Below are 25,141 nucleotides of genomic sequence, written 5' to 3' on the forward strand. Positions count from 1 at the left end.
ACCACTGCCTATTGCTCACTCAACGAGCCGAGGTGCCATCAAGCGTGATAATAATCATGCAATTGGTTGGTGGTCGCCACTCACCTTTGCTCTCTTTGCCTATCTTCATTTTGTACTGTATCCTGAATATGAATGCCTCGAGCACGAAGGCCACAACAATTTGAAGGACGATCTGAGCAGCGGGGTATGAAAAGAAAAAAAACGACAGAAACCGGCATTACTGCTCATAGCTGTATGCCTTTACAAAGTAATTACGTTCTGCTTCATGCATGCTTCCCAACAAGTTTCTTGTAGTGATCAGCTAATTTTTAAAAAGCGAGTATTCGCACTTGTAGCCCTCGTGACAGGAACAATGAGATAGGGCATTAAATAATGTCTGCCTTTTTGTCAAACTGAGTAGAATGCAATGCTTGCATCTACTTTATGTAGCTCTCAATCTGACAATAACCGTGATGAAGGCTCGTTAGCAATGTTAACGGTTTTGCTGCAGTAAGAAAAGAAAAATGTGCCGAAATTGACAAAATATTTTTTGTCCCCTCGGTTTGTAAAGCTTTCCTTCTGAATACAATAGTTTTATTTTTATTTTGCTAATCCTGTAAAAAAAACTTTAAGATGGCTCCACCGAATCAAAATGCAATGGAAAAAAAATGACAATAATAGGAAAGCTAGGACGCAAATGGCTCAAAATGGAGAGGTGCACCCAAATGGCATCAAGAAACACAAGTATGATGAGCTTAGTCTTCATTGGTTCTACGTAGGGCCAATTTTCGTTGATGACAAGAATCTTTGTCATCGGTCATTTCTTTACAAAATCTCATAACTATGCTTGGCAACAGTAGAAAGAGGGTTAACATATGCAGTTTTCTTGAGTCTCTAGAAGTGCGAACACTCAAGCTGAACAGACCAGAAGAGGAGCTAAAGCACTCTACTAGTCGACTGATAGCCAACCCACCATGGTGATAAGATAAAAGGACATGAAGAACAGGCGGCTGAACTCGGATGTGACTGCAGCGTATCCGTCCATGATGATGAACCAATTGTTGACAGCCATCAGGGCAAACAGGGTCACTTTGGGTGAGGGGGGAGGGGGGGTTCGAGAAAGAAAGGATAATTTTGATTTTGCATTACATTTCACTTAGCAGTGCTTTTGGTGTAGTAAAAGTAATGCAGAAATGCCTTCAGCCTTTACACTTGGGCCAGCACTACTTGCATAAGCATGTGATCGTCTCCTATGCCAAATTAGATGTACTTTGAGTGGGTACAATGTGTGCAACTGCCCTATGGTCGAGTTAATAAAGAGAAACACCACATAATTTTTTTAAAACTAAATTTTATGTATATGTATAGTGTGTACAATTTCAGGCAGACAATAAATTTGTATGAAAAAAAAAAGGGGAATTAAAAATGATGTGTAAGACTGTTTTATTTATTCTTAATTTCATACAAATAGCTGCGGCATCTTGCAAGCGCTAAACGTGGTGTTTGACCTAGTGCAAACACGGTTACCTTATCATGCGTTTGAATGTTAAATGCCCCACTTTGTCTTGTTTTGCAGCAAAACGTAAAACAATATCAAGTGTTACATACCGTAACTGTTGGCCATGTTGTGAAAGTTCATCAAGTAGAAATAGCCCGGCCCGGATGATGTATTCGTGGCAAAGTAGAGTTCAACTGTTGTGTTCCTAGAGTAAAAAACAAAAAAAAGGTAGTGTTATGAACTAATATAAAAATATTACTAGTACTACCACTATATATGATATCATTCTATATCTGCAAATCTTGTCCAAAAGTTGTGCAATTTATGCATAATAACGACCGAGAAAAGCTGACTAACAATTATGATCAAATATAAGCTGTCTGCAGTGCTTGTTACAAAGTGTACAACTAGGCAAAGCCAGCTGTCCTCATCGTAACAGTGTTTACAGCCCTTTTTCTGTTTATTGAATCTGTGACAGGTTGTAAGAAGACGAGCATAGAGTACGATGGTGTCTAAATTTTCTAAATTTTCTACACTTTTATAGAAAAGAAATTATATTTGAACCAGAATATTCTTTTTTATTCTTGTGTGGCTGTAACCTTGGGAAGGCTAACCTACATTTGCACACTAATGAACACGTAAATAAACGTGTCAGTGCAATGAGCGTGCTTACTTGCAACAGTCCTCCATGACGTACTGTGAGAAAACTTCGATTCCAATGATGGCGAAGAAGTAGTAGACGATAATGAGGACGACACCAACGCTGGCAAATCGAGGCATCAGGATGAACACTGTGCCTAAGACGTCGTGGTAGCTCTTCTTCAACTGAAACAACCTGCAAAGCATCAATCGTAACTTCAGCAAAACCTGTGTCACAGAAATGCCATTGTAATATATAATATCTGGGCTTTTATGTCCCAAAACCACGATGATTACGAGAACCGCCATAGTGGAGGGCTCTGTAAATTTGGACCATCTCGTGTTATTTAACATGCGCTGACATCAAATGTCATTGTAATAAGCTTTTAATTGAAGTAGTATATTTTACTACATGAAATAGAAAACTATGCACTTTTAATGAAATCCTTGTACCACCTGTTTGAAAGAAGTTCTGGCAGTGCAATACATTTTTTCCCAGCATTGTCAGCATGTTATTGTCATTAGCTACCACGCAGCGTAGCTCATAACTTGAAAAATTCAGAAAGCAAAATTAAGCATCAAGTTATGAACACTGTCCTTGCTGTCAAACGTGGCATTATTGCATGCATTGTAATTAAAAAACTGACGTATGTAGAAAATCCTTAGAAGCTCACTTGAGAAGACGCAGTGATCGAAAGATGAGTATTCTGAGCAGGTTGGCGTCCAGGAAGGCTCCTATAGACCCAAACACAACAGCAGCCGCAATGACCACAAAGTCAAACCTAAAAAAAAAGTATCAAGAGGCCAGTAAGAAAACGAAACTGTACAGCATAGCTAGTTAGGGATGTTAAAATGATGTGAAATCATTTGTTCATATGGACGATATGATCCTATCTTTTAAAAAAATTTTGGTAGGTGCGATACACATGTCAAAACCATGCGAATGTGATGTTTCTGAGGTGTTTGCACAAACGTTGTTGATTGATGTTGTCCTTTGGCTTTCTGCTTTAAACATCTGCCCAAGTTTCTTTAATCATATTCACTCACTCAGATTTGTGTTTGACCTAGTTATTTTGTGCAATGTGCGTGTTGTATTCCTTGTACTTGAGAGGTGCCGGCGTTTCGTGCAAAGGTGTCACCTGGTATGTTTGTAGCATGTGTGCTCATGTTTCATGTGCGCACTGTGTTCTATAAACACGTGCCTTCCACGCCAGCTCGTTGCGCTGTGACTGTTGTGCCCTCATGCTTCGGACAACTTAACCTACGTAAAACTTTGCTTAAAAAAACGATCGACTTTTTGCAAGAACGCCCCATAGCTGCATTCAGTGCTAATAAGTCACGCGATTCACACAACACCAGATTTAACTACACTTTCCACATATTGTCGCTGTAATTACACACTTTTCAATATGCATTTAAAAACCACATCAGCAGGACACTGCACTGTGTGGCAGGTCTGCTTCCAGTCGCACATTCACCAAAGTCTAACTGCTAACATTTCTACATTTGTGTTAAAATGGGGTGAAACATAAAGCAGTTAATGTAGCATACAAAAGGCAAAATGTTCATCTTCGAAAAGAAGCAAACAGGAAGAGGGTCAAGGAACATATGACGACACAGACTGACACTGTATTAGAGACATTGCATAATTACGAGAGACAAGCTGAAGTTTAGGAATTTTGTATAAACAGCTATAATATGCAAGCAACAGTATGAAAAACTACTTTGCTTTGAACTCTATCAAATGTGTCAAATTTACTGCTCTAATTCACCTTTTGGGACTTTTGCGACGTGATGAAAACATGCAGTTCCTACACAAATAACCACACCACTCACTTGTTCCAGCCTTGGTGGAAGTAGTCGGCCACCCCAAAGGCTGCTATCTTCAAAAGCATCTCGGCGAGGTAAACTGTGAAGAATCAAAAAGAAAGCAAAGATATTGGAAAACTTTTCTAGTGGTACGCCGTTTTGTCCCAGCTAAGGAAAAAAATGAAAGCCTATGTGCACAACGAGAAGTTCACACTCACATACGAGCAGCCCAACTAGAATCCATGCTGAAAGTCCAGTCTTTCCATCCCCTATGATTGATGAGGAGTCACCTGTGCAGACAGGAAATACGCTATGGTTTCACAAAAGAATTTTTTTTGACGCAACAAAACCAATTTTGTGGCAGTGTTCAGTTAATGCGAGTTTGCAATAAAAATAAAGCACTTTTAGCCTTGCCTGTGAACTGCGTGATTTCCACTATGTGCCACAGAAAGCTTGTTGCAATCACAAGGTCTGAAAATGAAAAAGAGAGATAATTGTGTTGAGCCACAGATGGTCCACCTATCTTTCTTCCAATCAACTAATTTACTGATTCATTTGAGTGCCTCCATATTGGCCGTTAACCTTTGGGTTTTATATCGTTAAGAACTAAATGCACAGTGTTACATAGGCGCATACACATGAAAACAGTTTGACTGGTGCATCCGACGTTTCATGATGTCATTAATTCACGTTGTAATGTACAAGAACGGGAAGACGTTGGCTTGACTGCCTAAAATGGCAGCGCCAACATGTCTTAAGTAAAATATTCTATGCAGGAAGCTTCAACAAAACAATAGTTACTAGAGCATACATACTTTAACCTTTTGCGGTCCGCTGTCGGGCACCACCCGACAAGAATGTTCGTGGTTTATATGTCGCGGTTTTTTCACTGGAAATTGCAGGTATTTTTAAAATGCATGAAGTGCCACCTCTTGAAAAATAAAGGAGCCTACTTTGTTGGAGTTTTTTGTCTTTACAGTAGGGTGCTGCACTATGTTCAGCACAGAGCCTAGAGCGTACCCACTCGGGCATGGTTTGCTGAAAAGCATGGTCACGCTCTTAGCGCGTGTGATTTACGGTGGTGCTTTTAGCAAAAGCGAGGACGAATTTATTGATGGAGAGAATTACGGGCCTCCACCAGACATTGATGACAGTGATTCGACAGAAATGAGTGACGACAATGGCAGTGGAGAAAACACCTTTGTTCTTTTGCAAAACCTGCAGTAACAACCCCAGCCTGTACCCAGAGAATGCTTTGAGTGGTATCATACGCTGCTCAAATATCGCTAAAGGAGTTGCTTGCTGAATGCAGGAGCGAAAATGAATATCCGGTCAATTTTTCTTGCACAGTTTGTGTTACCCTTTGTGATGCCAGAAACTGGCGAAATAGTTTCGAACCGGAAGATGCGGAAAGTGGGTAAAAGTTTTGGATCGCGAAGGGTTAAAGAGCTCTTGCACGCATTCACTCTACAAGCTGCTCTTTACATCCAAAATCGACCCACAACAGCTAAGGCAGCTAAGACTTCTGAATATGTGGCCCATCCCAATTTGCATTCTCAGTATGTTGTAACTCTTTTGAGCTGTGTCAACTATTGAGTACTTGCAATTGGGGCAAAGTTCTTAATAAAATGCACTCGGGGATACTGGGTTCAGTGCATGCTGACTGGGAAAATTCAGAAGCACGTGCTGCATAGGGGCACACAACTCCAAATTGTGTTTATTTTTTCATCAAGTTGTCTTTTGTCACAATGACAAAGTTCTGGCCACTTCAGAGTGCCAATGATTGCTGGAAATTACGTTGCAGTTTAGTGAAAATAAACTGATTTTCAAAGTTAGATGTGTTTAATAGTTCCACACTCAAAACAATGCAAGTTGTGTCTCATTTCTATCACATCTTTGGGGTTACTGAAAAGCAAGATTGATAGATCTGTACATCTATGAATTATTAATAGTAATGAAAAGCGAGACAGATGGCAAGTTGTATTCAATACATTTGGCGTTCATATACACTCAAACCTCATTACAACGAAGTTGCATCTGACACGAAAATAAGTTTGTTATATCTGGAATTTGGTTATAAAGGTATATTCCTAATGCTGTACCTATTGCAAGACTATTCTTAATTTACTTCGTTATAGCCAGTATTTTAGTATATCCAAAATTCGTTATATCGAGGTTTGGGTTAGCTGTGCTAGAGGAAATTTACTGTCAACTTAGATCAGACTTACATCAATAACAACCTCGAAAAAACGGATCACTCAGAACAGCATACCCCGAAACAAATGGGCAACAAGCTTAGTGAGCTGAAGCCTGAGAAACGAAGTACAACGCCTATATGAGTATAGAGTGCATAGAGAAATGAAAGACAAAACTCACAAGTAAGACTTGGGCAGTGGCAGGAAAGATTCAAAGGAAGCACAGGAAAATAAGAGCAACAGGAACAAGCTTAGGTCTCTGTTTAGGAAAAGGCAGGAAGATTAGAGCACAGACAGTTACATGACATTATTGCAATCGGCAAACGTTTTTTCACTCGCATAAAAAACCGGCCAGATCTTGGACATCATACTTACATATGATAACATTGCTCCATTTCCAGGTTATCACTTTGTAGGCACCTTCAACAATATGAATAATGAAAGAAACAGAGCAAAAGGTTACCACTCAAATACTGAAAAGATTGGCGAGGCTATATTTAATCAATCAAATTAGCGCTAGCTGAAATGGAATGTGACACGACCATGCTTGACCAGTTAGCAAGGGCATCAAAATTAATTGCGTCCAGTGTTTCACTGAAGCACACTTCTGAATTGGATTGAACTACACGTAACAAAGGCGCAGCTGCCTTACCTTCAAAAAGTTTTCTCTCAAATGGTCTTTTCAGCTCATTGAACCAAGGGTAGTCCGACCATTTCCGCTAAAAGAGAGAAACGTAATACTCAGCATCAGAGAATCTTTGTTGCAGAGTATGCCTCAGGTTTAATTAGTTAACATTAGACATACCTTCCTAATAGCTTGTAATAAATTATCAATAAAGGTGCTGCAGTCTTTTCCAGTAACCATTTCCTCTTCAAAATATTATTTACCAACATTACAGATGACATAACATTACTTACCAATTAATTTTTCCAAATATCATGCAATATGCTCCATATGTAACTATTGCCACTTTCTTTAGCAAGTCAGGGGCTTTGGAACGATACAGAGGCACCAAACTTATCTGTTATCATTTTTTTACGTGAAGCAAAAGAAATTCTGCAATAACACATTTGCTAACAAAACACACCTGGCAAAAGTGATGTTCTTTCAAGTACTACTTCCTTTTTCTTACAACAAGAATGCATTTCCATTGGAGATTTTCTTGGCTGCTTCGTCAGAGGAGGCACGACAGCTTTAAAATTCTCACATGGTATCAGCAAATGATCATGAGATCCTGCACAATTTGTGAAGCGTGCACCTTGAAGAAGCAATCTGGATTGCTTTAATGGAATAACACCATTAGTTGTGTTCCCTTATATCAGCCACATGAGGCAATCATTCTAACTTCACACACCTCCCACGTGAGCTTGCTGGCTTCATACACCTGAAGGAACTCTTCTTGGCTTAAAAATCCATTCTGTGCCGTGTCCATGGTCTTGAACATCAGGTAGACATCTCTTCGCTCTGTAGAGAAATGTGTTGCACATTTGTATTACCTTAATTAGCATGTGTCAGAAAAAACAGAGTAAAACACTCAAAAGCCGGAGTAAAACACTCAGCCCTAGGCACGATCAATGCGCAGAGGTGCTAACAGGGCATCCAATGTAAATAACGTAGATTAAACTTAAAGCTAAAACTTCTTCAATAGTTTATTTTGAAAATATTAAACAAATTATTTCTGTGAGAAAACCATGGTCTCATTACTGGGCATGCTGTAGTTGGGGACTATCGATTACTTTCAACCACCTGCAGTCCTTGAAACTATACAAGCAAGCATTTTTGCTAATTCAAATGGGGCTGCTGCAGACGAGCACTAGACTCTCATTCTCAGATATAGCTGTGCAATGCTACAGCCACAAATTAGATAAGAAGCTGCCAGCCAATTCAGACTGTGTTCCCTTTTTTTACTTGTAATTTCATGTCGTAGTTCATGGCCGATTGCTTAATCTCGTTTCTTTGCACTCTTTATTTGTTGGCTGTATTCGGCTGTGAAAAATTACCATTATTTGATTATTTTTTATTTTTTTCATTCCACTGTTGAGGAAAATATTTAACTGGGGCACATATTATACTCAAACCTCAATATAACTAACCTGGATATAGCGAAATATCGGTTATAACGAACTAAATGAAGAATAGTCTTGTAAAATATATGTAGTTTTAGGAATATACCTTTATAACAAATTTTTTAACATAACAATCTCTTGTTTGTGTAAGATGCAACTATGTTAAAATGAGGTTTCAGTGTATGTAGCAATCTGTCTGCATGCAACTACGATGAAAGTAAACACCTCAATTTAGTTGCATACTACATTTCCAGTGTACTCGGATACAATTTTTTGGCGGATCCGATACTTCTCTATAAAATTTCACGTGTGGCCAGTCTTTTAACACCAGTAAATTGATAAAATAGGCGAAGAAGGCAGCTGGACAGTGGGCTCACTCGCACGTGGCTTGTAGTACTTCATGAGTCCCTCAAAGTGGCAGAAGTAGAGGCACGACGGTGAGGACCGATTGACCAGCAGGCGAAAGGCCTGGTGGCAGGCTTTCCTGCGATGAAGCAGCAGCTTGCGGAACTTGTCCTTCTCCAGGGATGAGAAACGCTCGTACACTACCGCCAGCACCTGCGTTTCCGAGTGCACGGTGATTCCCGCCATCAACGAAGCTCGGCTTTTAGTTTCCTCCGTTATTCCGTGTATCGAAACAGTTATTACACCAATTACTTCTTTGCGAAATGCACGTGCTAACAGCTCGGTGAAAAGTTTATGCTTGCTGAAATGTTTTCAGTCTGTAGCTTGATCTTATGATTGATGTCTTTATTGAAAATTGGCTACCGCTATAGTTTCATGCTAGAACAGCGCAAACAACTGCTCCTCCAACAAAAAGTAAGTGGAGGGCAAATTGCTTGTCGAAGTACCAATATCTGAGTTTCTTTTCGTAAAAGGTGATAGAATCATAATCATCCAATGATCTGTGGTTACTGTGATAGCTGAATGATAATTCAACAGGCCATAAATATTTATGGTGCACATAAAAAGACATGCTGGAGAGCAAGTAAAAAAATAGTAATTAGGGCAGACTAAATGTTGAGGAAAATTACCACATTAATTAGCAAAGCTATAAATGAGCTATGACAACGAAAAAAACAGAGATAGTGCTAGCTTCAAATGTTACTTCTTTTGAAATGTTTCTCTCTACCCAATCTAGTAATGGTAGATGACAACTAAAGATTGAGATAGATTATCATCCTTGTACAGCACAGCAACGCACTTATCTTTCTTATTTTTCATTTAGAAACAATGAGAGCAAAGTGAAGGTAACCAGTGCTCATAACATACTTCTCACTGTTATTTTTCACTAATTGTAATGTTGCTAAATTTGTACTGCCCACATGCCGTTCCTACCTGTCTTGCCATCAAATTTTTTACTACTATGTTTATCTTTCTCAGGAGTCTTGTGAAAAACATGTTGCGTGGGGCTCTGGTTTAGTTCATTTTCCTCATTCGTGTGCAGCGTTACTCCAATGAAGAAGGCCAAGGTGATCAGAGATGACTTGCCACCGCTCGACATTGCCAAGGTTTTTAAAAGAGCACTGGCTAAAATCAAACAAGATTTTCATGCTGGACTACGATGGAACGCTCAATCCGGTCCAAAAGATACCTCACCATGCACGTCCCAACGGTCAGCTTATCGACCTGTTGATCAGGTTCAACAAAACGGCTAAGGCTGTGATATGCACTGGCAGGCAAAAGGAGCAGGTCGACGGCTGGTTTCCTGCTGAGATATAAATCTTTGCCGAGCACGGTGCTTACCGCAGGAGGGACGGTTCGTGGAAGAGGGAAGGAGAGCCACTGGACTTGACGGAGTGCATTGCGATTATGGAGGAATACAAAAAGGCGTGGCCGGACATGGTATTGGAGATCAAAAGCACCGCTCTAGCATTACACTACCATTGCGTTGAGAGCTTCAACCCGAGAGAGATGGTCACGAGACTCCGGCATCACGTGGGCGATGCAGTGATCGAGGGCAAGGGGATTGTAGATGTGCGCACCGTGAGCAAGGATGTGCCCTGTCTCCAAGTCAATCCTGCAATGTGTGCCGGTGACGACGTGACCGATGAAGACATGTTCGATGTGTGCAAGGGTCTGTCCATTCGTGTGGGCAGGGTACCCTCCAAGGCGGATTACTATGTCGACGGCATGGCCGACATTCACAGTTTGCTGGAGGAGCTTATTAAGACCTGTTAAGCACTAATATCCTCCTCATATTTTTGATGTTGAGGAGCTGCAAGTGTTCATGTGCCAGAATGCTATGGTAGCAGCAAGTGCTTGTAGTACTTAGAGAATTGCTAGTCTCAGTTTATAATAGCAATAAACACAATAAATTCCAGCTCTATTACTACGCATCACTCACCAAATTCATCAGGAAGTAGAGGTGGACGAGCAGAAACACAACAAAAAACAGCGCAGCCCATTTGGAGTTGGCGTAGTACGGTATCATCACATCAGGGAAGCTAAGGAAAGAGAAAAATGTGATCAGAGGCACTCATGGCATGATGCATGTGACATTTTTGTGTAACACTCAACACAGCAGATGGGGCAGCTTCTTTCTAATCTCTTGTGTCTCTCGACCTGTAAACTACAGGGAATTTCACGTGCAAGTGTAAGTTAAATAACAAACCATATATGCAGTGACCCAACATTTACAACACATCTGTCAAGTATGTAGAAATTCCTGCTTTTTGTATCGCACATTTACATTGTTTTTCTTCACAATTGCTGCTAACACAGCTTACTATTTGAGAATCAGGTTTATAAATATACTAGCTCAAATGAGTGATTAACGCATAAATGCCAATGCTTTATTATGTACCAAAACACACCAACATTTAATTATGCAAAATTAATGCAAAGACAAAAAATAACTCAATGAGTGTGCGCAGTAAAAAGGCAGTACTCACTTGGATGTTGTCAACAATACAAAGAGATTCACGAGGCTGTCATAGAGTGTACTGAAGTACTGTAAGCAAAAGGAAGCATTTCTCGTTAACAAATCTTCTATATAAACCACACGCTCAAGATATACTTACGGGCTGGTTGTCAACAAATGAGAAGATGTGATATCCTGCAATAAAAAGTCAGAGGTTTCATACACACACATGATATGACAGGACTGAAGAGAGAAATAAGTAAGCTATGCGTTTGCAATAAGCTTGATACGTTGAATGCCACAGGCAGGATTTTCCATTTGCCTATTGCTCTACAAGATGGCTGAACTTTTTTGCAACTAGCATTGCTGAAACTGAGTTACAAATTATGAAAGCTGATAGGCACAGAGGTCAACCTATTTTGCATAACACTAGGCACACTCAAGGCATCATTTATAAAACCTCTAGCCATCTATTCACAATGTCTGTTGCAGGTCAGGCAACATATATGAAAAAGCTTATGGTTAACTTATGGTAAAGCACAAGGGGACAAACTCGGAAGAAAGACAGCACGCAAACAGAACAGGGGCTGGCACCTATAGTTCAGCTACCACCAACTGGCCCGAATTCCCGAGTTGAATAGCTTATGGTGCTATATAATTAGGCAACAAGTTGAATTACCTAAGGTAAAATTAATGGGAGTTAACTGTCCTTTACAAACAACCTTAGAGCTTTATAACAGAGCTATAGGTGTATAGCTAGACACGGTCAAGACTGACGGCTCTTACAAAAGAAGGTCTAATCCATAGCTGCAGTAAGTTCTTTCCGCTCTTGCATTTACTCAGCTGGGTTGTGGTGTGAAAGAGCACAGTGTACAAGCTTGCCTGATCGCAAGAAAGCTTATAGCTGGAACACAACACGAGAGCCGCACTCACCTAAAATGGCAAACACAGTCATGAAGAAAAACAATATGACCAACATATCAAACACCGGTGGAAGAGACTGCAGGATCTGTCGAGTCAATCTGCATGATATGAAAGAAAAAGCAAACCAATTATAACTGTTATTGATGAGTTATTCAAGTTGAAACACAATGTAAACCAAAGGATATCTTTACTGGGTGCTCAGTGACCATACTCTTCATCAACATAACAGCCTAGGTATAGTATCGTATAGTAAACTTTATTGAAATCCTGAAGATCAACGCTTAGAGTTACACAACAGCCCAGGTGAAGAAAATATTTGAAATGTGTACCATGAATGTTCTAAAATTTATGCAAATTTTGGCAGAATGTAAGTGAAAAGAATATAGCGATAAAAACAAGAACAAGAAATGTGTGCACACGCATATACACGTGAACATGCAGAGAGAGGGAAGTTGAAAGGTTGAGAGTGTATAAATGCAGCCCCTGAGTGAACATTGGTAATGCCTGTTGGTAATCCCTGTTGATGCCACTATTAGAGAGAGCAAACTTACATTCCTTATTTAAGCCCAGTGGGAAAGTACTGCGACACAGTATTCCAACTTTTTCTTTTGCTTGTTGTGGACATGAGTAGACTGCTGATTATTAGTTGAGTCAAAACTAATCGGCATCAAAAGACCTTATTGTATTCTGTGTTTAAGGGCAGAGAAACTACATCATAACAATAATCAGAAGAAAAAAACAAGCATACATTTGCAAGAAGTGCGTCAAGAATGGTCATGCTCAGTACCTCCGAACGCCGCCCAAGTAGTGGTTGTCGATTAGAAAGATGGGCCTGAGGGCACGGAGGATGCGAAAGTGTGTGGCCTGCCGAGCAGCAACCACAAGTGCCTCTATGAGCATTAACAGCAGGATCGACAGCTGAGCGGAAAAAAAATTAAAATAAAACAAAGATGATGAGCATAAGAAGTTTCCAAAAATCTAACGAAACAAAGAAACAAAAAACAAGCGTACTTACTTTAAAGACGGTTCTCTTGTGAGTAAAGAACGGTTTGAGCCCCATCCATCGAAGTTTCATGCACAGTTCAACAGCAACTACAGAGAGGGCCAGTAGTTCAACGGAAACATGAAGCTGAAAATGACAAAAAAAAGATTAAGAACTATGTTGTGTTCAACTCAAAACAGGTGATACCTCAACAGCTAATCTGTTCTATGTACATCACACAGTACACACTACAATGCCAGGGTTCAGCTCTTAAGAAAGCAGCAACTATAATGGCTAACATAACGGGAACCATAATGACGTAAGCATATTTTTAGCACAATTTCATGCAGTGGTCAAACCTTCTTATTATGTGGTGTGATAGTTACTATACTCATTGCCCAAGTGTGCTGAATTCATCACACACAAATGGCATGATGAAAATGGGTGCAAAATATGTTTCATTCAGATGTCATGTGAGACTATACAGACAGATATACGATCCCTATGATGACTAAGAGCAGGAATAATCTATATTTCTTAAATTACCTTGTGTTCGCAATGTATATGAAAGGTGTGAACATGTATTACAAGTAAATAGTATCTTCAGTGAGAATGTTAATTGTAAACAAGTAAACAGACAATGCAGGTTTTATATTTTCCACACAAGAGCACTAAAGTGACATGTGCTGCTGTTGTAGTATTCAGCCCTGCTTCCAAGCTTGCTTCACTATCATTATTCGCTAACCCAATTGTTATTTTTAATATCATAACTGTGAATGCAGCATAAGTTATTCATTATCTTATTCATGTTTAGTTTGAGGCTTTGGTAAATCTTGAAGGTTCGAACGTCACTTCCAGACATGAAGGACCGAGCAGAATACAACAAGATGGATGACGTCATTTCTATTTATGGCAGTGACAAAGGCAATGGAATGGCACCGATTGACCACGATCATCTTTGCAAGTGAGGTGCTGGAGCTGCAGATGCACTGACTAACATCTATGTTTTCTGTGGAATTCCAAATGAAACAGTCAAATATACCTACGCATCCTATCTGCAACAAATGTAAGTCTTCATACGTGTCATTCCTATATTATCGCCACTCACTTTTTTGGAGTCTTTTGGCTTCTCGCCCATGTCGAAAAATCATCTATGATTTTTGCACAATGTTTTTTTCACTTCCTCCCTACCCACCGCTGTGGTCTAGTTGGTATGGTTTTTGACTGTTGACCTTAAGGTCACATTATCGAATCCCGACTACAACGCTGAAGGCAAAATGCTGAAGATAAGATTTAGGTGCACGTTAATGAAGTGCAGGTAATTGAAATTTTCATTCCTCCACTACATTGTCTCTCATAACCATATTGTGGTTTTGGGGTGTAAAACCTCAGCAATTATTACACTCTCTATATAGCTAGTGGCACGCCACGTGTTTTATTCTGGGTCATAACAAGTGAACAGGAATTTGGCATGGTACGTTTTAAAGTGCTGTGTTTGGTACTAAAATATGAAATGACTCTTTGGTCTTCCCCAACTGCAAGCCATGACAGCCGCAGCTCATCCACAAATCTCATACTTAGGAAAACGTGCTCACAGCCACGGGAACACTGAGGCCTGGTACAGCAGGGGCCTCCATAAGGGCCAGTGCCATAAGCACAGTGGCTGAAAGCAGGTCGAGGCAGTAGAAGAGCACATTATGGACGACCAGGTAGGCTGGTAGTGCTTCGCGGCTGCACGGGTGGAAGTCGAGCTTGTCATTGTTTTCTCCTTCCTGCACATTGCACACGAGTGATCAGTCGAAAATGGGGTAGTCTCATGAAATTGTTGCAGACAAAATGACAAGATATTCGAACAGGAATGGTTTTGCTTCCCCACGATCGTCAGTGCATGTGACTTTTCAATGTTTCTCACTCCTAGGCATGAAATTTCGGTTGCTGTAGCAAGTTTGTCCAACACCATCACTTGTCAACAACTATGCAGCGACGACATAGCATTTCTGGATAATTATGTGTGAGGTGCTGTAATTTGTCCTCTGCTTGTAGTTTAGCTTACATTAGTTCAGCTATGAATGAAGGAAAGAAGTGCACACTTAAGGGCTCGTTTTCTTTTGTTAAACACAATATTAAATGATATCTAACAATCATGCCAAGGAAAGTATAGGGAATGTTATATGAGATAATTTTAATGTAAATTTGCAGAAATAAAAGCGGATGAAATGATTACTTGCCGTGGGCAGGGACCGAACCCACGACCTTTGAATAATGTGTTCGATGCTTTACCGACTGAGCTGCTACGGTGGCTATCCCCCATCCACTTTATTTGGTATACATGTGAATTAAACGTGGGAGCGTCAGTCAGCGCCCCCTGTAGCCACAACAGCGAGTGCAGCACACTCTTCCTGCCTATATTGGCGTCACGTAGAACGTGATCTTATTACGAGCTGGAAGCTGACCAATAATCTCTCGTATACTACCTAAAGGCACCGAGGCTGCCAGAATGAGGCCCCCGCTATGAATTTGACAAGTTAGAAGTTTCACCTTCTAACTTGTCACATTACCTTTGATTATTACTGCTGTATTAATTGAAATTATTTCATGTGGCCCAGCTTTGCATGAGGTACTCTGAAATTTCGAATATAGGAAGAAAACAATTCAGACATTAATTTCATTTATTTAGATGTCTATCTTTTTGTGTCCATTTGTGCCCACACAAGAACAACAACACAGCGTGCATATCAGAATTTTAGAATATTTAGCTTTGAGTTCTGCATGCCCTTACATAGCCTTAAATATTATCCACTACTACTTCATAAAATATGCAATTGTTACACATATCCATTGTTTAAATATCACTGAGCCTATCAATAATGGCGTGGTATCAGATAGCATTCTGATTACAGAGCCATGTGTAGGCCTGCACAACTACCTAACATGAATGTGTTGTCATTCTGCAAACATGCATAAAAGCATACAATATTATCATGGTGCTGCCTCACAATTGAGAGGTGGACATAAAGCCCACTCAGGTATTTGCACAAATTCTGGCATTATGCATTGCACATGCATAACCAAGAGAAGAGTTATATAATAAGTAGCTTTGTCATTGCACATGGTTTTCTGTACAAACATTCTAAGGAATGCTTGCGAAAATTCTGTGTTCTCTGCACAGCTCGAAGCGATATAATGCAGTTGCCGAATACATGTCACACACTTTGCTTCAGTGACGGCGAGAACTCAAAATGCCAGCGTCTCGAATAAAGAAATCTACGATACCTCTAGGAATATTGCCGCCTCGTGGTAGTTTGACTGCCAGCACTTTGCCAGCCGTTCCCCCTGTATCTCACCACTGGGGAAACTTAGTTCAGTGTGGCCCGAATGACTGGTTTCCACGGAGTTGGTGAGATCTAACGGGATGTCGGCATCTGAAAAGGATACATGCATTCTCAAACTTAACACAAGAATAGGAGAAAAGAGTTTCAGGGAGCCTGAAAGCCTACTATTCATTAAAAATATATGTACAAGGCATTGTCAGCTCGCATCATGCGATGACTAGCCCAACCCCTTCCCCTTTTTTTGATTGATTGATAAGTAAGGTTTAACATCTAAAACCACCATATGATTATAAGAGACGCCGTTGTGGAGGACTCTGGAAATTTCGACCTCCTGTGGTTCTTTAACGTGCGCCCAAATATGAGCACACGGGCCTACAGCATTTCCGCCTCCAAAATGGAGCCGCCGCAGCCGGGATTCGATCCCACAACCTGCAGGTCAGCAGCTGAGTACCTTAGCCACTAGACAACCCCGGCTGAGCCCCCTTTTTTTTATTTAGTGGACCTGTACTGGTGTTTGTTTATTTTTAATAATGTTGTTATCTTTCTCTCTCCCTCCATAAGGTACATGCATAACATGAAAAACTTGAAAATTAAGCTGAATATCTACAAAGCAACATATCCTACCAATTTTAGTTTTGTTGCAAAGAAATTAACCTCAATGCATGTAATATGCTACTGAAAATGTGACACATTCATCTACAGTCCACTATAATTTTCACGTGTAGGAGAATTTAAGCCACGCGTGGCACCACATATGCCACATTTGTCATGCAGTGAAACAGGTACAGCAGCCATGATGGCTTACTGGCTACGATATGTGCATTTATGTCATGCTATCGCTCTTGCATTTACACTGTTGACAGCAGAGCTGTTTTTGACTTGTTGGCAGTTGCATGTGGGACACTAATTAGCTGTACTTTTTGAGTGCTCTACTTATCCACTTTTTGTACTGAACACACATCTGTCTTCTATTTTATCCCATTATCATTAACTGTGTGTAAATAATAATGAACATTTGTTTCATTAAATATCGAGCTATAAATCAGTGTTGAGCATGTATGTTCTAATCTAGGCCTTAATAAATACCTACATTGTGTGAGAAATAATATTAAGCATGTTTTAAAAAGTCAGCATGGTACCATTGCTTTTATATATATATATATATATATATATATATATATATATATATATATATATATATATATATATATATATATATATATTGTAATGATGACAAAGCGGCGATCGTGCTCGGCGCATACCTGGGAGAGACGGAAGACGACGAAGAGGAAGCAGATAAAGAACAGCCGGCCTGCAGCAAAGGCGTTGTCTCTTTGTCTTATTTCTCCGCGTTACAATGGCGCAGTCGCGAACTACTGACCCCGATATCCCTGCGTCCACTACACTTCGAAGTGGACGAGTGCTCTCGAACTCCCCACCGATCACGGACGGCGTCCAAGCCTCCACGGCGGCACCGCATCATGACTGCAGCGAGGCCATTTCTCGAGGCTTCTCTCTGTTCGCCCAAGAGCTCAAGACATCCGGGTTTGGCTGCGCCTCTTTTGGATCGTTCAACGAGAACGAAATTCCATATTTTCATGGATTCAAGGATGACCCTACCAACTGGGTAAGCGTGATAAACTCGGTTGCCCTTAAATACTCGTGGAGCGACACGATTAAGAAGTCGGTCGCTGAAGGACGTTTGCGAGGATCTGCCCAAGCGTGGCATCGTTTCCAAGGCAGTACATACGCTACATGGCAAACATGGAGCGCGGCCCTGATGTCCGCGTTTGCGCCGCTTCCGAGCGCTTACGACGACCGTTTCATGACCATGCGGTCACGCCGGCAAGGTGCAACCGAGGACGTCGCGACTTACATCTACGACAAGCTGGACCTTTTACAAGCTTGCGATATACAGTGGACCTCCTCCGCAGCCAGGCAGTACATCATCGACGGGATCCATGACTCGACGCACGCAGCCGTCTTGTCCGCCTACAACCACCCAGTCCACATCTCCACTTTCGTACGCCAGGCAATGGAGTTGCAGGACACGTCTCATCGCCGGGCGGCTGCAGTTGGCCCAAAGGAGCCAGCTTCACCGAGACGCGGATGCTATACGTGTGGCCGCATCGGGCATGGGTATAAAAGCTGCCCACAAAGCCAACCTCAAGCGATGCAATATCAATCACGCCCACTTCCAACCCTCAAGGTCCGCGTCGACGGCATCGGAGAACTGACAGCTCTCGTTGATACCGGAGCTCAACGTACGGCGTTGCTTCGCCGCCACGCCTCCGAACCTCTCCAGCCTTGGACTGAGCCACCACTGCGGGGTCTCGGTGGCGACGTACTACCGGTCGGTGCCCTAAACCTGCAACTCAACACCGAGGCCGGCAGCAAGTTTTTGTCCTCGGTGCCCGTCTTCGACGACCTGCCCACAGACATGGTTTTAGGGGCCGACTACCTGCTCTCCGGGGAAGTGCGCCTCACGGTGGAAGGAAGTACCGTCAACCTCCATCCTGTGGCTCCAAGTGTGCCTCCGGCGCAATCCCAAGGTGAGCTGACGACGCCACTTACACTTCCCGCAATACTCGAGAGGCACGCATCGCTCTTCGCTGATACTACTACTCAGCTTCCCGGAACTAGCGTGCTAGTGCACCATATTACTACCGACAATCATCCGCCGGTGTCCATACCGTTACGTAGATATGCCGAACGAGAGCGGATATTAATTGACCAGCAGGTGCAAGAAATGCTTGCCGCAAGCATAATCAGGCCATCTTCTAGCCCGTGGGCAGCACCTGTTGTCCTAGTCCGTAAAAAGGACGGCAATCTCCGATTCTGTGTTGACTACCGAGAGCTGAACAAGCACACCATACCAGACTCGTACCCGCTGCCACGCATTGACGACGCTATTGACGCCGTACGAAAAGCGAGGTTCTTTTCGTCGCTAGATTTAAAAGCAGGGTATTGGCAGATCAACGTGGCTGAAGAAGATAAGTTTAAGACGGCCTTCCGAACACCATCTGGCTTGTACGAGTTTAATCGGATGCCGTTCGGTCTGCGAACTGCTCCAAGCACCTTTCAGCGTGCCATGAACACAGTGTTAGGCACACTGATAGACCGTGCCTGCGTCGTGTACCTCGATGACGTTCTAGTCATCGGGGAAACAGAAAAACAACATCTACAAAATCTCGACACGGTTCTGCAGAGGCTATACAACACCGGCTTTCGACTTAACCGCGAGAAGTGCCAGTTTGGGTTGACGACAATATCTTATCTTGGTTATCAGATATCTCATAATGGCGTACGACCCTTGCCTGAACGCATAGACGCCGTTGCCAAATACCCTGCACCAACATCTATAAAACAGCTCCAGGTATTCCTAGGAATGGCGTCATACTTGCGCAAGTTTGTACCGAGCTTTGCGTCAACTGCTGCTCCACTCACGGACTTACTGAAGAAAAACGCCCAATTTCAGTGGGGTCCTTTGCAGGATAACGCCTTCCAAACCCTCAAACACCAGCTTACACATAGCCCGGTGCTCTGCCACTTTAATGAAGATTGGATGACAGAAGTCCATACTGATGCGAGTCAGATTGGCCTGGGGGCGGTTTTACTTCAACGTGACTCGAGTGGGCGTGGGCACGTCATCTGCTACGCCAGTCGTAAACTATCGGACGCAGAACGGCATTATCATTCGAATGAACTGGAGTGTTTGGCTGTAGTATGGAGTGTGGATGAAAAGTTCCGCCACTACTTGTTTGGCCGACACTTCACGGTAGTAACAGACAACTCCGCGATTGCGTGGATGTTCCAGAAGCAGCACCTCAAGCACAAGTTTGCCCGATGGATTGTTCGGCTCCAAGACTATACGTACGACATCCGTCACCGTGCTGGAGCACAAAATCAGCTTGCGGACGCATTATCGCGAAATCCGATCGAGGAGTTCTCCACACGAAATCGAGAAACCTGGATCCTGTTTTCTCAACAGGACGTGACCAAGGCTCAGCAAGCCGATGGAAGACTCGCATCCGTTATAGACTCCATTGGCGATGCGGGACGCAATGCCAAGTTTGTCTTACGTAATGGAACGCTGTATCGGCGTCACTGGGCCGATAAAAGCACCGAGTGTCATCTCCTGGTCATTCCTGACACCTTAAGATCGAGCGTACTACGCGCCATCCATGACACTCCCGAGGGAGGCCATGTTGGCTACAGAGCCACCTTACGCAAGGCACAAGAACGTTTTTGGTGGCCGAAAATGGATAAAAGCGTGCGTTCATACGTTGCCAGTTGCGAGATTTGTCAGCAACACAAACGACGTCCTGGAGCTCGACATGGACTTCTTACGCCGATCAAGCCTCCAGAGACAATTTTCCACACGTTGGGCATAGATCACATCGGGCCTCTTCCAATGACGACAGCGGGCAATCGTTACATTATACTCGCTGTGGACTACTTGTCCAAGTTCGTAGAGGTCGCGGCCGTGCCTTCGCTTGCTGCTAGCCATGTCATCCGATTCCTGAAAGATCGCTTCGAATGGCGACACGGTCTTCCTAACAAGTTGATCTCCGACCGGTCGACCACCTTTCGCAGTCGCGAGCTCCGCACTTACCTACAACAAGCTGGAGTGGACCATCACTTCGCGTCGGCATACCATCCGCAGGCGAACGGACTGACCGAAAGGTCGAACCAGACTATCCAGGCTAGACTCGCACCGTACTGTAAGAATCACAAACGAGGTGAGGCCGACTGGGATGATCATCTCCAAGCAGCTGCGTACGCAGTGAACACGGCGGCACACAGCTCCACAGGAATTTGCCCCTACGAGATTGTCTATGGTCAGCTCCCGCAACTGAATGCTACGTTCGGTTTGGACACTCCCGTTAAAGTAGGGCGTTCCGCTGCACGCCAGAGACTTTGTCGCGATATCCGTGTGGAGGCGCGTAGGAGGATTGTGCATGCTCAACAGGCACAAAAGCGATACTACGACCGACGCCACCGTCCCGCGCCGAAATACAGTGTAGGTGATGAGGTGTGGCTACAGCGAGGTGCGCCATCGTCTTCAAACAAACTGCACCCAAAGTACGACGGCCCTTACATTATTTCTGAGCGCTTGGGAGATAACACTTGGCGAGTACGATCCACAGCTTCTGATACGCGCAGAGACAAGAGAAAACGGAATAACTTTGCGGTGCATGTGTCGCGGATGAAGAACTGCATACGGCGGCAAACGTGACATTGGTTTGTGTTTTTCTTACAGGAGTAGACCAGCTGCAGCGTGGCCGAGTGTAATGATGACAAAGCGGCGATCGTGCTCGGCGCATACCTGGGAGAGACGGAAGACGACGAAGAGGAAGCAGATAAAGAACAGCCGGCCTGCAGCAAAGGCGTTGTCTCTTTGTCTTATTTCTCCGCGTTACAATATATATATATATAGTTATAAACTTCGAGAATAGTGCAGTATAGGAAACAAAACAATAAAATATTTATTTAATCCTAACAGTTTCGGCTGGTGGACCAGCCTTCTTCGGAGGATGTAAGTGAAATTTCACTTACATCCTCCGAAGAAGGCTGGTCCACCAGCCGAAACTGTTAGGATTAAATAAATATTTTATTGTTTTGTTTCCTATACTGCACTATTCTCGAAGTTTATAACTTTTATTACGGTAGCCGGAAGAAACTCTGATCATCTATTTCATCTATATATATATATATATATATATATATATATATATATATATATATATATATATATATATATATATATATATATATATATATATATATATATATATATATATATACACACACAGGCATGTACATGTACGGGGGAGGGATAAAAAGTTCACAGGCTGCCATATAGGAATACATGGGATAGTGGCCTGGAAACTTTTGACCAGTCCAGTACGTGCCGCGCGCCAAGGAGGTCGCGCGTGACGTCACGTACGCGCAGCCGCTATGGTGATCGCTCCATCCTAATAAGCGAAGTTAAGTTCATGAAACCGCGCACACAATTACGAACACACAAATATAATGACAGTTGCCAAATTTGGCGACAGCGCAGCGCAAACTGCTGCGCCACAAAGGCGCAAAGCTAGCTTACACTGAATACGCGATCGGGAAGCAGGAAACTATACGGCGATCGACGCGAAAACTCGATCTTGCAGCGGCGGTTTCGTGACGTCGCACGCAGAGCACAGCAGCAGCTGCACATGCAGCGCACAAAGAGGCTCCGCAGAGAGTATTTCTGGGCCGCTCAGTCTTTGATAAACGCGCGATTGCGAAAAACTACGACAAAGCACGAAAAAAACGAGGCCAAAAAAAGCGCGTCTGCTACAAGTGTAGCGGACGCTCGCATCTCTTACGGGAAGCAGTGGCCCAAGAAGTGGTGGCATCGATGCGCTCCGTGCTCTCGTACGATGCGAATCTGTCAGCTCTCACGAGAATGTTCCGGTCGCTGTCGTCGCTATCGCTGATTTGCAAGCGATGAATACCGAAGTTCGCCATCCCTTGGCCATCCCACAAGGTTACGGCACAGACAAGCGCTCCATCTACAGCGCAACAGGCAGCCGCCCCCGAACAGTGTTGACAACTGTTGTCTTTCCGATCTCGTCAAATTACGTGAAACTGTGAGCCGGGGACTAATTAACGCGGTGGTACAGGCTGTGGTTGCACTAAGAGCACTCTAGTTGTACGCTGAGACAGCTTGTAATTAGTTCCAACGCATGTTTTTGCACTTCTAAATAGTCAAAATGGCGGCTTCGGTACAAAAAATTGGGGGTGCGCGGCTTTCAAAATGTTGAGGCAAGTATTTTGTCATAACGATCTCGCTGCATGCAAAGCGATGAGTCATTAATTTAAGATTTTAGTACGTTAAAACATCCTGAAAAGAAGTTACTCAATTTTGAGCGGGAAAAAGATGTCCCGAATAATTTTTTTGGTAATGCGTTCTACCAAAATCTTGCGACGGGTGAGCAGTTCACGGCTAAGTACACCCGAATTCAGTTGATTTTTGTTCGTAGAATAGCTTTCGCGGTGAGTCGAAATTCCAGTCAAGATGCGTCATAATTGTGAAAAGCGTTTGTGTTGCATCGCGGGTGTGTTGCAACGGTTTTTTTTTTGTTTTTTTTTCTGGACATCCAGCCGCTTTTATAAAGAATAAGTCGTGCGGACTTTCAACCAGCGCGTGTGTAATACAGCAGTCTGTCACCCAGGTCCGTTGCCAAAAGGAGCTGCCCTAGCTCCCCCCCTCCCTAAATTCGGACGTAAGGGGCTTACCGAGGAACAATAATGAAAATAGGTGTTTTTCAAGACTAAGCTTCAACAAAGGCCCCCTCTACCCCACACCTCCCCAACCCTCGAAAAAAAATTAAAAAAAAGAACTCCTGGCTACGGGCCTGCTGTCACCCGTGCTATGTCGGTGTATGGCACAAGTTAAAGAGGAAGAAGAAGAACTCTGGCATGGACTGGCAAGGTTAACGCGCAGCTGTAATTGTGTCGTTGTACACAGATATCTATCGCGACCATGCAGCAACCACTCGATCGTGCAAAAACCGCAGCGGCAGTGCATGAAGCTACAGAAAAAGGGAACGTGCACAACTCATCAGGGCGCCATGCAGCCGCGGATGTGCACCACTCATCGGGACACCATGCAACTTCTGCAGCACAACCTGCTCAAGGAGAAGAGTCTCGCTACTGTTCTCAACAGACGCAGCACATGGCGTCATCCCGGACAAAACATGGTGGTTTGATCAACACCATTACTCGGGCAACGCAATCATCATGGATCCAGCCTAAACCAAAGCCTCGGCGCAAGGGCAGGTGGATAGGGGTGGAGCCGGCCGCGGAGTCCATCGTGCACTCGGCAATCAACTCGCCTTCCCCGACCAGGTCGACTGTGGTGATTCAACGCATCACGCAGAAGGAAGCGTGGAACAATCGGCAGCTGGTCGCCTGCGGGATCCTCATTGCCACCCTTGTACTAGCTGCGCTAGGTGGTCTGGTGTGGCTGGTTCGCGCCGAACTTGAAAAGAAGCAAAATAGCCACTTTGCGAGCGGGACTACCACTGCATCATCCCCAGCTGCAGCGCTTAGGCGATATGAACAATGCGAGCGACGTAATTTTATTCGCGTGTGAACAACACGCTGTCATTCAACTGCCGTCTTGTTTTACCATAATAAAGATCGTATTTAATTATCCCGAATCGTGTCGGTATCTATCAGAGGCGTAGCCAGTTATGCACGTGGTTTTAGGGGCTCAAACCGCCCGCCTTCCGCCCATGCGCAAAATTTTTACATTTTGAATGCGTGTATATTCACGCACACATATATGCAAATGCGCACGAACATGCATAGGAACGTTCAGAGCACCCCCAGAAATGTTTAGCGACGCTCCTGGCGTCTACACATCGCGCAAGTGCGTCCTTATTGTGAATATGCATGTGTAACTTCATATAAACTGACCCCATTATATATTTGCATATAAATATGTAATAATAATAATACTTTCTTAGAGGCATCATTATAAAGCGTCATAAAGGTGCGCTAACACGCGCGTGACTTTTGCGTTATGAAGGTAGAGAACCTGAACAATAAAAATATTACAGAAGTGACGAGCCTACCTACCATAGCAGCCCGCGGAAGATAACCGGACATTAGCCACCGCGCAGCATTTTTACTGTGAAGTCAGTAACTCTGCATGTCGTAAAATGTTCGGGCCGTCTGGTATCTACATCTTGGAGGGACAATTCAATGCTAATTCTCTACAAACAAAAAGTGGTCAAAGTTTCATTTTTAAACTTTCGCGCCTCTGTTAGTGTGATGTCACAAATTTCAATGATTGGCTTATGA

At 43.1% G+C, this 25,141-nt stretch overlaps 2 protein-coding genes and 1 long non-coding RNA gene across 4 annotated transcripts in view; 2 read left to right on the forward strand and 1 right to left on the reverse strand.

Annotated features, from left to right (window-relative positions):
* Positions 1 to 10,510, forward strand: part of LOC142803723 (uncharacterized) — a 22,104-nt gene extending 11,594 nt beyond the window's left edge. The window contains exon 2 of the mRNA XM_075889473.1: positions 9,635 to 10,510. Within this exon, the coding sequence (XP_075745588.1) occupies positions 10,000 to 10,368 (369 nt within the window). The 5' untranslated portion in view covers positions 9,635 to 9,999 and the 3' untranslated portion in view covers positions 10,369 to 10,510. The remainder of the gene's footprint in view (positions 1 to 9,634) is intronic.
* The window catches only part of LOC119175019 (two pore calcium channel protein 1-like), a 29,734-nt gene extending 6,864 nt beyond the window's left edge, over positions 1 to 22,870 (reverse strand). For both annotated transcript variants that reach the window (XM_075889468.1, XM_037426186.2), the window contains exons 1-21: positions 22,657 to 22,870; positions 16,230 to 16,378; positions 14,552 to 14,728; positions 12,990 to 13,103; positions 12,762 to 12,892; positions 11,984 to 12,072; positions 11,211 to 11,245; positions 11,082 to 11,140; positions 10,535 to 10,634; positions 8,565 to 8,745; positions 7,476 to 7,585; positions 6,773 to 6,839; positions 6,496 to 6,540; positions 4,340 to 4,396; positions 4,144 to 4,215; positions 3,953 to 4,025; positions 2,791 to 2,898; positions 2,151 to 2,312; positions 1,588 to 1,682; positions 953 to 1,068; positions 85 to 172 (exon numbers count right to left, since the gene is read on the reverse strand). In XM_075889468.1, coding sequence (XP_075745583.1) covers positions 85 to 172; positions 953 to 1,068; positions 1,588 to 1,682; positions 2,151 to 2,312; positions 2,791 to 2,898; positions 3,953 to 4,025; positions 4,144 to 4,215; positions 4,340 to 4,396; positions 6,496 to 6,540; positions 6,773 to 6,839; positions 7,476 to 7,585; positions 8,565 to 8,745; positions 10,535 to 10,634; positions 11,082 to 11,140; positions 11,211 to 11,245; positions 11,984 to 12,072; positions 12,762 to 12,892; positions 12,990 to 13,103; positions 14,552 to 14,728; positions 16,230 to 16,378; positions 22,657 to 22,798 — 2,170 coding nt within the window. In that variant the 5' untranslated portion in view covers positions 22,799 to 22,870. The remainder of the gene's footprint in view (positions 1 to 84; positions 173 to 952; positions 1,069 to 1,587; positions 1,683 to 2,150; positions 2,313 to 2,790; positions 2,899 to 3,952; positions 4,026 to 4,143; positions 4,216 to 4,339; positions 4,397 to 6,495; positions 6,541 to 6,772; positions 6,840 to 7,475; positions 7,586 to 8,564; positions 8,746 to 10,534; positions 10,635 to 11,081; positions 11,141 to 11,210; positions 11,246 to 11,983; positions 12,073 to 12,761; positions 12,893 to 12,989; positions 13,104 to 14,551; positions 14,729 to 16,229; positions 16,379 to 22,656) is intronic.
* On the forward strand, positions 18,676 to 21,677 carry LOC142803035 (uncharacterized). The gene is made up of 2 exons (XR_012893993.1): positions 18,676 to 18,840; positions 21,552 to 21,677. It is a non-coding gene; the product is annotated as an uncharacterized LOC142803035 (long non-coding RNA).
* Positions 22,871 to 25,141: the final 2,271 nt, after the last annotated feature.

The sequence above is a fragment of the Rhipicephalus microplus genome, chromosome 3, assembly GCF_043290135.1.
Source record: "Rhipicephalus microplus isolate Deutch F79 chromosome 3, USDA_Rmic, whole genome shotgun sequence".
NCBI classification, from domain to species: domain Eukaryota; kingdom Metazoa; phylum Arthropoda; class Arachnida; order Ixodida; family Ixodidae; genus Rhipicephalus; species Rhipicephalus microplus.